The sequence below is a fragment of the Felis catus genome, chromosome C1, assembly GCF_018350175.1.
Source record: "Felis catus isolate Fca126 chromosome C1, F.catus_Fca126_mat1.0, whole genome shotgun sequence".
In the NCBI taxonomy this organism is placed as follows: Eukaryota; Metazoa; Chordata; class Mammalia; order Carnivora; family Felidae; genus Felis; species Felis catus.
This window is the reverse complement of record NC_058375.1, coordinates 100,114,184-100,128,965: the sequence shown is the minus strand read 5'-3', so window position 1 is coordinate 100,128,965 and position 14,782 is coordinate 100,114,184. Positions and strand designations below refer to the sequence as shown.

At 50.2% G+C, this 14,782-nt stretch overlaps 1 protein-coding gene across 5 annotated transcripts; it reads left to right on the top strand.

The window, feature by feature from the left end:
• Positions 1-9: 9 nt before the first annotated feature.
• TRIM45 (tripartite motif containing 45) lies at positions 10-13,397 on the top strand. 5 transcript variants are annotated; one of them, XR_006582933.1, is made up of 9 exons: positions 10-1,231; positions 2,891-3,624; positions 4,897-5,026; positions 5,606-5,720; positions 7,740-7,866; positions 8,725-8,966; positions 10,096-10,295; positions 10,754-10,865; positions 13,115-13,397. XR_006582933.1 is itself a non-coding variant. In XM_003990508.6 (6 exons), exons 1-6 carry the CDS (start codon positions 744-746, stop codon positions 8,871-8,873), a joined length of 1,743 nt encoding a protein of 580 aa, XP_003990557.1. In that variant the 5' UTR covers positions 10-743; the 3' UTR covers positions 8,874-8,998. The 5 variants fall into 5 exon arrangements, 2 of the variants coding, with proteins under 2 accessions (XP_003990557.1, XP_044889277.1); XR_002161238.3 differs by lacking the exon at positions 10,754-10,865; XM_003990508.6 differs by lacking the exons at positions 10,096-10,295; positions 10,754-10,865; positions 13,115-13,397 and having other exon boundaries at positions 8,725-8,998.
• The last annotated feature ends 1,385 nt before the right edge of the window (positions 13,398-14,782 follow it).

Genomic DNA, 14,782 nt, shown 5'->3' with positions numbered 1-14,782 from the left:
AGATCCCTCCCCTCCCCGTCGGAGTGGCCCGGCGAAGATGTGGAATTTCCAAACCTTATTGGATGGTGGTGGTGTCACTCTGGGGGGAGGCGGGACCCCCAGCGGCGAAGGCCGCCCCTCTCGGACGGTGATTGGACTCGCCTGAGTAGACCGGGCTGGGATTGGTGCGAGGTGGGGCCAGAGCCATCGGGCACCTTGAGCCGAGGTGTCGGGGAGGCGGCGGCCGCCGAGAAGCCGGCCGGACTCGCAGCTTCTTTGCCCGCCGTGTGCGGTCCGCGAAGGGCCGGGTCGAGGGAAGGAGCGGGAGCCCCCCTCCCCACCTCATCACGCGGGGGCGGGGGAGGCGCTTGTCGCGTGTCGGGCGCAGGACCCTTGGGGCCGGGACGCGGGAGGGGGGCGGGTAGTGGAGGAAGGGAGAGGTGCAGGGGTCCAGGAGTTGGCATCAGGACCAGCTCAGGATTTAGACCTGGAAGTGCTTCCGGGGCGGAGGACTTGGGGGGCAGAGGAGGGCGTGGGTGCGTCTGGTATGGGATGCCATGGAAAGGAGGGGGCCCTCCTAAATAGATCCGTGGGTGGTTCTTTTGACTCTTCTATCATTTTGCCCTTTGCTTTGCCGAAGAGAGAGTCCCCATGGTCTCTGCTCAAATTCTGGAAACTTTCTCTTTGGGTGGGCTTAATCACCTACTACTTTATTATAGAACTACCCAGAGCCTTTCCTGATACTGGGCACAAACGTGGGGAATATGTCAGAAAACAGGAAGCCGCTGCTGGGCTTCGTGGGCAAACTCCCCAGTGGGACTGCACTTGGGAACTCAGGCAAGACTCACTGCCCTTTGTGCATGGGGCTTTTCAAAGCCCCCAGGCTCTTGCCTTGTTTGCACACAGTTTGCACCACGTGTCTGGAGCAGCTGGAACCCTACTCGGTAGTGGACATCCGAGGGGGCGACTCTGACACAAGCTCTGAGGGGTCAATATTCCAGGAACTCAAGCCACCCAGTCTGCAGCCCCAGATCGGCATCCTCTGTCCGGTATGTGACACTCAGGTGGACCTGCCCATGGGTGGAGTGAAGGCTTTAACCATAGACCACCTGGCCATGAATGACGTGATGCTGGAGAGTCTTCGTGGGGAAGGCCAGGGCCTGGTGTGTGACCTGTGCAGCGACAGGGAAGTGGAGAAGAGATGTCAGACCTGCAGAGCCAACCTCTGCCACTTCTGCTGCCAGGCTCATAGGTAAAGATGGGATACCCCACCTGGTGTAGCTTAAGAGCAGAATAAAAAAAAAAAAAAAAAAGTGGTGTCAAGCCAGAAATCCCTTGTGAAGAGATGGGAAGGAAAGCGCTCTCAAGTGCCATGTAAGGTCAAACAGCAATATATGCTGTGATAAATACTCTAGAATGGTAGTTAACTCCTGCACCCTTACATGATACCTGTAGTAATAGTGGAATCAAAGGTTTGCATAGTCCTTTTGCGGTTTGCGAAGCACGTTCACAGTTTCCTTGGGTCATTAATCGCTTTTTGTATAAAGGATAATGGTAGTGGGTGCTGGCTAAACAGAAGAATATAAGAGCATAGCCCCTGGCCTTGATCTCATTTGATGCCTTGCCGCTCTTACAGAAAAGCAGGCACTGTTTTCACTCCCATTTATTATTTGAGGAAACTGAAGTTCAACACCGTGATTTGCCAAGGTCCGCCAGCTGGGAAGGAGTGCGTAACAGAACCGAATTTTACATCTAGGGCTTCTGGCTGCATTCTGTGCTCTTTCTGCTAATCCACGCTGCCCTCCAAACAGCATAAGGTGCTATTTGGCGGCGCCCCACCTCAGCCTTTGCCTTGTACTACCTAGAGTCACTCTGGAGCTTGGTGAGGTGGGCCGGTAGGTGCTTGTTGGGGTGCAGATTTAGGTCTTTCGTGGCATTTGGTGAAGTTTGCCACATGGATCACTCTTTGTCCCTTGTCCACCTTCTCCCCCATTCCAGGGCATCAGAATAGAAAATAGCCATGATTTTAGGATTAGCTTAAAATAGTTTCTAAATTCTGCCTTCCATTTGTTTTCTGGTCTCACCCACAGAACAAGTTAGTAGTCTTCAGTCTATTTTTAACTGGTAATTATGACTGCCTTGCTGCCAATCAAACAGCTGATCTTGTTTTCTCTACAGCCACGTTTCTGGTGCCAGAATAGGCGTGTAAGCTCCAAGTTGATATAATGCTAACTGGGGGGATCGCTCAACAGTCATCAGGTTTTCTAGAGATTTCCTTGAAACTCCAGAAGGCTACAGAAAAGGGGAATTAAGAGAACTGTGATCCTGCTGACCGTTGATTTCACTCTTTCTAATAATTTCGATGACTCGAGGAAAATTCTAGCTTGCTGCTTTGGGGTGATGGAGGCGCTGGTCATGGAAATGCTTTACCGAAATCTTAGGGAGACTTAATGTCACGGCCAGCCAGACACTTTTTAATTGCCTAGGGTGTGCTGCTGTGTCCCCTTGCATAGTTTCTGTCTCCTGGTGCTGGGTTACCACCATGCTCTCACCTCTAGCTTGCTGAAGGAGCAGGCCATGGCTGTTGTTGAAACTTGCCAAATTCACTCTTCGGAGAAAGTTCCAGGACATAGCCTTAGTGTCGCAACCTTTGGCAGAGTCCCGTTCCAGGCCAGAGAGCCCTAGTCCACTATCGCTTTATTCAATATAGTAGCCCTTTCAAGTAGGTACTATCCCCCCTGGGACAGATGAGGAACTGGAATCAGAGAGGACCCTGTGGTTAGTAAGAGGTTAGAGCAAGGGACCGAACTCAGGTTTCTTTGACTTCAGCGCCTATGCTTTTGAAACTGCCCGACTGTTTCCCAACTGAATTGTCCCCTAATGTCCCGATCCTGGCTCTGTTTGCCCCTAGGCGGCAGAAGAAAACAACTTACCACACGGTGGTGGACCTAAAAGACTTGAAAGGCTACAGCAGGATCGGGAAGCCCATTCTGTGTCCCGTGCACCCTGCAGAGGAGCTGAGACTGTTCTGTGAGCTCTGTGACCGGCCCGTGTGCCGGGACTGCGTGGTGGGCGAGCACCGGGAGCACCCCTACGACTTCGCCAGCAACGTTATCCACAAGCACGGGGACTCCGTGCGGGAGCTTCTCAGAGGCACCCAGCCCCACGTGGAGGCCCTGGAGGAAGCCCTGGCACAGATCACAGAGATGAACAGTGCCCTCCAGAAGCGAGTGGAGGCTGTGGCAGCTGACGTGCGAACGTTCTCCGAGGGTTACGTCAAGGCCATTGAGGAGCACCGGGACAGGCTGCTGAAGCAGCTGGAAGACATCCGGGTCCAGAAGGAAAACTCCCTGCAGCTGCAGAAGGCACAGCTCGAGCAGCTGCTGGCGGACATGCGGACGGGCGTGGAGTTCACTGAGCACCTGCTGACCAGTGGCTCGGACTTGGAGATCCTCATCACCAAGGGGGTGGTAGTGGAACGGCTCACGAAGCTGAACAAAGTCGAATATAGTGCCCATCCTGGAGTAAACGATAAGATACGCTTCTCTCCTCAGCAGAGAGCAGGCCGGTGCCGTGGCTATGAAGTTTATGGGACCATCAATACGAAAGAGGTCGATCCAGCTAAATGTGTCCTTCAAGGAGAAGGTAGGAAGGCATTTGAGAGGGCAATGGATGGGGACATGGTGTCGAAAGAGGTACGGCTTTTTCAGCCGGGGCCTTCATCCAGCTAGGAAGAGCTTCCTCCCGACTGGTTTACCAAGGGAGACAGCCATACCGGTCCGAAGGACAGCGACCCCTCCCTTGCCATTTCTTTCTGTTTTGTTCTGGTCAGGGTACGGTGCGTAGCCCATACAGGGGTGAGGCTTGACCCTTTTCCAGTTGAGCAAAGTAGTAACTAGCAAGCACCTCAAGGAGCGTGCTATTTTCTATCAGATGACAGAGGAGCCCGTGCCCGTAGAAGACGACAGGATAGGCCAGGGCGAAATCCTGCCTGCTCGGAGAGGAGACTGGCAGGCCCCAGAGTACTTGGATCTGGTTCTGAAGAGAGTTTCAGAGGAGTGAGGACGACAGGGTTATAATGTACTTTCTTCTATGCCCTTTGTGGTTCATGTAAGTCACATCTCAGCATTAATGATAGGCATTCCATTCAGTAGGGGGAGAAACAATTTCTTTTGACCATTCTGTCCCTAACGGAGGCATGTCATTCAAACATACAGTTTAGAGATCGGTCCTGACAGCAAGACGGTACCGTAGGGGCAGGCTGACTCTGGCGCGGGAATTCTTAACTGTTTGGAGGTCACAGATCCCTTTGAGAATGATCTCTCCCCAAGGAACAGCTATTACTTTGGGCACACCATTTCAGGAGATTCTTAGACCCTTCATAAGCCTCTCCAAAGACCACATGGTAGCTCATGAACCGCAGGTTAAGAAGACGTGTTGCACCTGCTGGACCAGAGGCTGTAGCTACTGAATATTCCCCGCAGCATGCTGGCGGGAGTGCCGAAGATTCGAAGCTGATTAACCGACCCCCCTGCCTGTTCCAGCATGATCCACAGCTCGGGGAGAGCGGTTTGGGGGCTACTACCTTCTCTCACAGGGTCTAGAGCTTCTCTTCTCTGAATACGTAGGTCTGTCCTTAGGATTAGCTCCCTTAGGGCTGAGGTTCAGGTTCAGGATCCTGTGTGATCCAAGAGCAACTACTGGCTGAGAGACAACCAGGCTCGCCAGGAGGGAGTGCCAAGAGGTATGCTCTAGGGGAAAGAGCCAGAAGAGAAGAAAAAGGAAGCAGGGCCATCACAGTAAACAGGAAGCACAACTGTTTGTTCTAAAGAGAAAAAGCAAGATGGTGTCTGATCTGGGGATGCAGTCACCAATGGTTGGCCTTTGAGATGAGGACTGAGTGTTTATCTTCTGCAGATCTCCACAGAGCCCGGGAGAAACAGACAGCCTCTTTCACCCTGCTTTGTAAGGATGCAGCAGGAGAGAGCATGGGCAGGGGAGGAGACAGCGTGCACGTCGCTGTAGTCCCCAAAGATAAGAAAGACAGGTTTGTATTACACAGTCAGGTGTCAGGGGTCATAGGGGGTGATGAAACTGGAAACTTTGAGGCCCTTCCCAGTAGTGATAAAACTGCACGGTTAGATCCCACTCCCCTGACGCTGTAAAAAATGTGATATGACCTGTTGGAGCAGATGTGTTTTCTTGTGTGGGTTTTATGCCAGTACTCAATGCTCTGCCCCTCAGATTGTCTGAAAAATATTCTGTGTTGGACTGAATGGCCCCCTTCTCGAAATTCAGCCCCACTTTGCTACTACATTGTGCTGGGAGTGTATTTTTATGTCTCTGGAATCAGGAGAGAGGAGAGAGCGGGAGGGTACAACAGGAACCCCTCAAAGAACACAGTAACGCTTTCAAGGAACTCATCTGTACATCAGGTTGGATCAGCATTTATGCCGCTTCCCTTCTGCTGTAAAATTAATTTCTGAGACCAGTGGAAGAAGTGTCCTGCTGGGGGATATTTCAAATTAATATCGGGTTGAATGGTGTAGAGTTTACACCCTAAAGTAGCAGGCAGTTGCGGTGGGCTTGTGAGAGTGAGTGGTTATTGAACCCCATGTGCATTCAGTCCGGTCAGAACGCTGGTACAAGATAACAAGGACGGGACGTACTATGTCTCCTATACTCCCAAGGAGCCTGGCGTCTATACCGTGTTGGTCTGCGTCAAAGAGCAGCATGTGCAGGTAAGTGAGTGGGACCCACGTGTGTGCCTCCCTGGGCTCCTTTCCCCTTGGCTCCTCTGGCTTCTACCATCTCAGGATGCGGGGACATGTCTCATAGGATCAGCTGTATGGAGGGGCCGAATAGAATTCTCTTTTTTACTCTGTTCACATTAGAAATGACCCAGACTTTGCTACTTTTAGCCTTACTAAAGGATGCTGGTGACCAGAAGAACTCTATCCCTATAGTACCTCCTGGCAGTTAGGCTTGCCTTTCATCATTCTCCCAGTTGGAGACTTCTTGATTTGGGAAAGATACCTCAGTCACAGTGGGCAATCTGCCTGGGAACAAGTATACACATTCAAGCAATATAATCTAGCTCGGGATTTTCCAGCTTTCTTCAGACTGTGTACTGGAACTTACTGTAACACAGTTTGGGAGAGTTAGGCCCTCTCTCCTCAACTGACCAGTCTTCTCTCTGCCTGGCCATCTGCCCGCGTCACTCTTTACATACGTGCTTAGCCATTACCAGGGTTACCACACGACCTCCGCAGCAAGGGTAACACCTTCTGGTTTAGAGATTACAAATTTTTAAAAATTGGGCAATACTCAGCACGTCCAACAGAATCTCAAGTAGTCACAGGTGTTCCCCGACCAGAAAGCAATACTGACAGGGACAGTAAAATACCATAGTGTCGTGATATGTTGGGCCTGTGGCGTGTGCACCAGGAAGACTCCTATTCAGCAGCCACTTCCTGCCTGTCTGATTACGGCACGCTGGGGTGGGCCAGGTCCCTTTGCAGACATTCTCACACCTTTTTTCCAAACTGTTCAGGCATAGCGATCATTGTCCACTCGGACTGAGAAACAAACTTGCTGAAATACACATTCCCTGTATAGCAGGATCAGAATTTGAACCCATTTCTTTGACCTCTGGTTTGTTTTTAAAACAGATCATAGGGGCACCTGGGTGGCTCAGTTGGTTAAGCGGCCAACTTCAGCTCAGGTCATGATCTCGTGGTCCGTGAGTTTGAGCCCCACGTCGGGCTCTGTGCTGACAGCTCAGAGCCTGGAGCCTGTTTCAGATTCTGTGTCTCCCTCTCTCTCAGACCCTCCCCTGTTCATGCTCTCTCTCTCTGTCTCAAAAATAAATAAATGTTTAAAAAAAACCAGATCATAAACTAGGGGCGCCTGGGTGGCTCTGTCGGTTAAGCAACTGACTTCGTCTCAGGTCATGATCTCACAGTCTGTGAGTTCGAGCCCTGTGTTGGGCTTGGTGCTGACAGCTTGGAGCCTGGAGCCTGCTTCGGATTCTGTGTCTCCCTCTCTTTCTGCCCCTCTCCCCCTCCCCACTCTCTCTTTCAAAAACAAATAAAGATTAAAATAGATCATATACTCTTTAAGGGAAGAGAGATGGAACATTTGAAAGGCTTCTAAGGTGCCACACTCCTCTGCTTGGTGCTTTTGCAGACAGCACGGTTCCCACTCAGGGACAGGCACGTAAGCAACACTTATTAAATATTTGTGGTCTAACGTAGGATAGAAACTAGAGAGTGGAAGTTGTCCTTGAAGGAAAGGGGCAGGTAGGAGAGTTTCTAATTTGAGAATTATTCACCTCTCTCCTTTGCCTGTATCCTCATAGACCTAGACTAAGTGGATGGGTAAATGGATATGTCCAGGGGGGACGGGTGGAAGGAAGGGAGTGATGGCCCAGCCTCGAGGTTGCAGCGCACCAACACCCTTCCGGGACGGAGAAGACCGTGACACCCGTGACGCAGGAGCACAGATTGGGTTTACTCGTGTATCAGGTGGGCCACGTGCCAGAAGGGCCACACACATTCCTCGACTCTCACTGCATTTGTACCTGGCGCCGTCCAGCCGAGCACCCAGCTAGTTACCGTCCCTAGTCTGTTTCCCTGCCGTGGTCCCTGTCCTCCATGGCCAGGCCCTGGGACTTACACCGCATTTAGCACGTGTGACGCTCAGCACACCCCTGTTGACTCATAAGGTGCTGTTCTCTGCTCTTGGTCTAAACACTGAAGGGCTCACCATTCACTGTGACCGTGAGGAAAAGGCATCGCTCACACACAGGCGTGTTTCACTGCTGCACGTTCTGCTCCAGCGGAGGCCAGAAAACGGCTCGCTGTGCCTGTGGAGGCACCATGCCAGGTAAGGAGGCTCGCTCTCCAAGTCCTGCCCCTGTGGACCTGTCTCCCAGCAGTGGGGGTCACCTACCGCACAGCCACTAGGTTTAGGATGTTCAGACATAGGCTTTCTTGCTGGGAGTATAATCTGTGCCTGTAAATATACCACAGTTCTAGAAGTTTCACTTAACGCTTCTTTATTCTGAAAAGTGAAATCGTAAGCTGAAAAGTTCGGAGTTCTTTTAGTTTCGATACAGTTCGCCAATCTTACGAGCCCTGTGCTCCTCCCCAGGACATTCGATTTCCATCTGTATCCTTTCCCGCAGCCTGGCACTTAAAAACTATAAGTCCACTCTGTTCCTTTTAAAACCTTAAAGAAATTCCAAGCAAGGCAGGGATGGGGAGAAGGTCTGGCTCTTTCCTTGGGGGTAGGGGCATCAGCTCAGGCAAGAGATCTAATTATTTCTTTTAAAGTATTCTACTGTGTTTGTGCTCTGATGGCGGGCCTTAAGATCGGCTCGGGCACCGTTTTGCATAAACACTACAGGAACTACATTCTTTTTTACTTCTGCCACTCTTCCCTTCTCTCTTATTTCAATTCTTTTTCAGTGAAAATCCAAACCAGCTCATCTCCTTGAGTTAGCAGAACGTTAAAACAACACTCTTCTTAGCACTTTGGCTAACTGACAGTCTTAACTGACAGTCTTCAGCCCTCGGGAGTCCTCCTGCTATGGAGGCGACAGTTTGTTCTCCTCACCGGGTTCTTACTAAACGTTTTCACATCCATGAGTCTAAACGTTGCCAGAAGCTTTAGTTTCCCTGGTGAACTTCTGGACTTCACTCTAATGGCTGTCTTCTGTCTCCTCTCTGAACCACCATGCAGGTGGGTACCTGGGCTGTGGCCACGGACACAAAGGTCACCCAGGCCGCCCGCACTGGTCATGCTGCGGGAAGTTCGCTGAGAAGTCGGAATGCACATGGACAGGTGGGGAGAGTGCACCAAGGAGTCTACTCAGGACCGTAGCCCTCTGATGCTTTCCTGGCTATGCGGTCAGCTTGTCCGAGTGGTGCCCAGCGCAACTTCAGATGACCAGAGGACCCCAGACATTAATTCTGAAGAATCTGGTAGAATTAAAAACAAAGTGCCTTGTCTTATACTCTCGAGTTCCAAGTCCTTTTTTGTCAATTCCTCACTGATCATATGTGTGGATGGCTGAGCACAAGGGACCAGCACATTTCTCTTCGTGGTGATTGGCAGTGTTCGCTCTTTTGTATGGGAACCAAGGGATCTGTGCAGTTGGAACTTATATCATGGGGATGTTTAGGTCCTTACTTTTTCTGTTTTTGTTTTTAATGTTTGTTTATTTTTGAGAGAGAGAGACAAGGTGTGAGTGGGAGAGGGGCAGAGAGAGAGAGAGAGAGGGAGACACAGAATCTGAAGCAGGCTCCAGGCTCTCCACTGTCCACACAGATCCCGAGGCAGGGCTCGAACCCACGAACCACGATACCATGACCTGAGCTGAAGTCGGACGCTTAACCAACTGAGCCACCCAGGCGCCCCTAGTTCCTTACTTTCAAATGCGTAACTCTTTTACTTCTCCCTGAGCCACATTTTTGCTATTTTCATCAAGGAATGAAAGCCTTTCATCATATCCACTTTTTGCTAGCGCACTCTACATGGATTATAATGTGGTCTTGCTGTTCAGGTGGAGGTCCCGGCTTGACCCGTACACCACGCTCATCTCGTACTCGTAAGCCTGGATTACTCTTTGGTCAAGGCCATACAAGTAGTAGGAAAATAAAGGAACAGTGTTGAAATACCACCTCATAAATTTATTGCAGTTCTACTCACGCCAGGCAATCTTGATACGTTCATCCTCCTCATATCCCTCATTTAGAGAGGAGTCTTCACTTTTGTCCGAAAAGCCAGGGAGTTAACTAGAAGCTTTGAGTCCTACAGTGCACCTGCTTAGCTGTCAGAGAATTCTTGGAAGAGGAAGCACACAGTGCCAGTGCCTCCTCCCTGCCCAGGGCTTCACTGTATATATTTGGTGTTTCCTTCTGGACTCTTGATTTCTTATGTGGCAAAAACTCAGCACGTATTAAGGATAATTACTGAAATCGGCACCGCAAGATCCATCAAGAAGTAGGTGACTCATTTGAGCAGTGAATTGGGTCAGGCAAAGGAAGTGAAGTTAGCAGATGAAACACACGACTGTCAGGTCGTCATGGAACACGTTCATTTCCTCCTTAGGGCTCACAGATAGGAGCTACGTCGGAGCCGTAAATCCTAAGGTGTTCACTATATTCTCATCCTTTTCTGGGAAGATTCCCCTCCACGCTCTCTAACCCACATCTCATCTTCCCAGAAGACAGCGATGGCCCCGTGACCCTCATGAAGTGTTAGCGAGTTGCTTTTCCTCACTCCTTCCAACTGCTCCAACCAGAGCTCAGGTAGGTGTCCTGTTAGCTCATCATTGCTGCTTTCCGATCAGTGCTTCTCAGCCAGGCGTGACCTTGGGGACATTTGTCCTTGCTACAACGGAGGCTGGTGCTCGCTCCTAGCATCTATTGGGTAGAAGTCAGGAACTGCTCAATTTAGGACAGCTTTCTGCAACAAGGAAATATCCAGTCCAAACTGCTAATGGGCCGCTGTTGAGAAGCCCTGTTCCTGGCCATTACCGCTCTTTTTTAAAAAAGTGGCCCGCCTTGAAGCTGATGCCTTTCTATAACTGACTGCCCCTCCGTGGTTCAGCATCTACACAGCCCCACATCCCTCCTCGTTCCTTGAAGATTTTAGCACCGAGCTTGCTGCCGCTGCAGAACCACTCCTCAGGGTCAGAGTAATTCAGTGTCCACACAGCCTTCTTAATTCCAAGACCCGTTCTCTGTTCTTGTTCCCCCTACCTCAGCCATACAGTCGGTCACCCCCCGGACCTGGCTGGATTCCAACTGCACCGTCTGCAGAGTTTGAATTTCAAGCCTCCTACGACCACAAGCTCCCATCTCTCTGGCTCACCCACTGTAATAATCTGACTCTGCTCGGGAACCCACAACGCAGTGCCTCCACGTGCTTCCCACCGTTCCCCTCCTGCCCCCACCACGTGCCTTCCTTCATCCTCTCTCCGCTTAGATTCTCCAGACCATCATTACAACCTCTCCTGCCTGTGGGTCTCCCTGTCATTCGTGACAAAGCCCCCGCTTGGATCCGACTCTCCACCCAACCCTGCAGAAATGATCCTGGAGAAAAACACAAGAACACGAGGACTAGCCTCACTTTAAATCCATGACCACTAATTTCAGTGGGCCCTTAGCATCGCCCAGTTGCCTGACGACATCTCTCTAGTCTGTTCGCTCCCCCACCCTGAAAAGACGAAATTATTTCTTACTTTCTTCTCAAACTCCCCTTTCCACCCAACTTCCCCTCCCCACTTATGACCCGGCCTCCTATTTCACCAAGAAAACCAAAGGATTCAGAAAAGAATGCCCTACCTTCCCACCACATCTACGCATCTGCTGGCATTCGTATCAAAAGCAAACCTCTATACACGTGGGGTCTGCACTAGACCCCATTCCATCTCTCCAACCCAGGAACTTTGCTCCCAGAACTCCCCTCTCTGCTCACTGCTCATTTCAGAAAATAAACATGCTACAGTATTCTCCCGCCCCACTCTCCAAACAACAGGTTTCCCTTGATTTTTGTATTAGTCTGTTGGGGCTGCCATGACCAAAACCCGCAGACTGTGGGGCTCAAACAACAGAAATTTCTTTCTCCCATTTCTGGAGGCTGGAAGTCCAAGATGGAGGCCGGAAGTCCAAGATGGAGGCCCTTCTCCCTGGCTTGCAGATGACTGCTGCCTTGCCTCCATGCAGATATGTACATCCCTCATGGCTCCTTCTCTTCTTATAAGGACACCGGTCCTACTGAATTAGGGCCTGTACTTCTCACCCCATTTGACCTCAGTTATTTCCTTAAAGGCCCTGTCCCCAAATACTGTCACACTGGGGATTAGGGCTTCAACCTATGAATGGCGGGGGGGGACGACGACAAAATTCAGTCCATCAAATCTTTCATTACCCTGACAACTGCTCCATTTTTCTGCTTCCCTTTTTAAAAACCTCGAAAATAATTGTTGTTTGCTATCCCTGCTTGTCCTTGCACCCTCTCTTAGATCTAACCCAGTCAGCCCTTCTTCCTCTCCACTCCACTGAAAACACTTATCAAGGTCCCCAGTAATGTCCACATTATGGAATCCAATGATCAGTTCCCAATGTTTCCATCAACAGCATTTAACACAGCTGATCACTTTCCCCTCCTTGAAACGTTCTCTTCCCTTGGTTCCCGTGGCATCATTCTCCTTAATCATCCATCTCACTGACTTTCCCTGACTTTTCATCTTGGCTAGTTCCTCCTCGTCTCCCCAGGCCCTACACATTGGACAGCCCAAAGGATCCGTTCTTGCATTTCCATTTCTTCCCCCTCCCTTGGCTATCTCATCCCCTGCTGACCTGCTAAATACCATTTAGACACTGGTAACTCCTACGTTTATCTCCTCCAAATTCCAAAGGATTATATCTAGTGGCTCACCCCTCTACTTGGATGTATCACAGGCACCTCAAATTCCAGATGTCCACAGCAGAACCCCTAGTTTCCAGTTCTCACTTCCCACCTGCCTACACTGCCAACCTGCTTCTCCTGCAGTCTGTTCCGCCTCTTTAAAAGGAAAGCCCCAATCCATTCTTACAGGCGGTAGAGCCCATGGCCCTGCAAACATGCTTGACTCCCCTCTCGAGCACCATATCCAATCCATGGGCGAGTCCTTTTGGCTGTCCCTTCAAAATACACCCCCGGAGCACTGCTACTGTCCTGGTGTAAGACACCAAGATTCCTCCCCTGCCTTCCTCCCCTACTCATCTCCCTGCTTTCAACCCCCACCCCCTCCTGGGGCCTGTTCTCCCCTCAGGAGTCAGAGGGGTCGTTCTGAAATACCTCGGATTATGTCACTCTTCTGCTCAACACCCGCCAATGGCCTCCCATCTTACTCAGAACAAAGCCAGCGTTTACAGCGGCCTCTAAGAGCCTGCACCCCAGCTCCCTGCTCTTGTCTCATTTCCTACCCCCATCCTTCCGTCACTCTATTCCAGCCAGACCCACCTGCCCCGGGCTCCTCAAACTCTCCAAGTAGTCTGTCTAGCAGCCTTTACAATCACTGCCCCTCCATCTGGAGTGCTCTTCTCACAGATGCTTAATGATTCACTCTCTTTCTTCTCAGGTTTCTGCTACTGTGTCAAACATCGCATCGGAGCGGTCTCTAGCTACCTTGGATAAGATAGCATCTCCCCACCCCAGGACTCTGTATCACCCTTATTCGGCTTCCTCACCACCTCACACACATACTTGTTTAACGTCTGTTCTCTCATATGACACTCGGCTCTGTGAAGACAGGGACTTGACATTATCGATTATATTGGCCCCACGTAGGACAGTTCCTGGCACACAGGAGAGGCTTAATCATTTTGTTGAATAAATAAAGGTATCACTTGGTACACGTTTTAGTTTGGATCTCCTTGGTATCTGTTTCTACAAGCCACACTGCCCTTCCCCCAAACTCCAATATTTGTCATGTAACCAAATCCCACTTGGAAAAAAAATCGCAGCCTTCTCTCAAACCTGCTCTATAAATTATATGCACCTTAGGAACCAGCCTTGAATTTTCCAATTACCTCAGACATCCAGGGAATAGCTTTGCCATGAAGAAGCCTGTTGTATTACATCATTTTTCCCTGTGTGTCTTTTAATGAATCAGATTTCAGAACGCAGGATAAAAAGCTTACCATTTATTTCAGTTGGGAAAAGGGTTTGGTAATTGTATAACTCTACTATAGATGAAATTATATTGCAACAGAAATTTTCTAGGAGACATCCAGGTTCTGGCAAGTGCCCTCGCCTTTAAGCAATATTAATAGTAACAATTCTGAAACAAATAGCATGGCAGTTTGTGTGGGAGGTGGGGGGGTGGGGGGTGGGGGGGGTGGGGGGGGTGGCCTGTTCATTGGCCTGCGATACAATGGAGTCTAAACTCAATTCAGTTGCCCTGCCAGCAAAGTTAAGAGTAATCTGCAGAGCCCAAGACCCCCAAGGTGAGGAAAAAAAGAAGTCTGAGGATTTAGGAATTGTCCCCAGTGTAACAAAGTGCTTCAGAAATCACTCTGGAGTTGTGAGCGCTGGAGCATCAACCAGGCCCAGCGTTATGATGTAAATTTGATCTGTGGTTTACTGGTAAGTAAAACGAGGGCCTCTGTCCCGTGGGACGCCGTAACAGGATAAACACGTTGGCTGCCTTAGATCATAAACACACACGTATACCTGTCAGCCCACCCACTCCAATCTCTAAAAAGCAACCGTCACTCAGCTTTCCTGCAGAGGATGTATCCCTGCCAAGTTTGTCTCAAGAGGTGGTTGGGTAAAGCGAATGCCAATTGACGCAGAATACAGAAAGAGGCATTTCACTCGGCCTTGTTAGCACCCACGTATGGATTTCAATTCCGTCATCACTTCCCTAGGCTTCCCTGACCGGTTCCTGTCCTAGCTCCTTGCTCTAAGCCCTCCCAGCTACCACCGCTCTCCACTGCACACCACTGTCCCTTCACAGCCGTATGTGATGTGATTAATGCCCGCCTCCCCTGTGAGACTGTAAGCCTCAGGGAGGACAGGGACTGTGTTGGCTTTTGCTTGCCCTTTTACTTTCAATGCCCGGCAGTGCCTGGCACATTTCACGTATATTTTTGAATGTATGAAGGACTTAGCAGTGGAAATAGTCTCCCCATCCTACCTTTTATACCTAATCTCTACCTACACTCAGATTAGCTAAGGATTCTGGGTAAAAAAGGACTCAAGCTAGTAAAGAGGTCATGTGACTGCAGGTCTGTCTCCCCTGTTT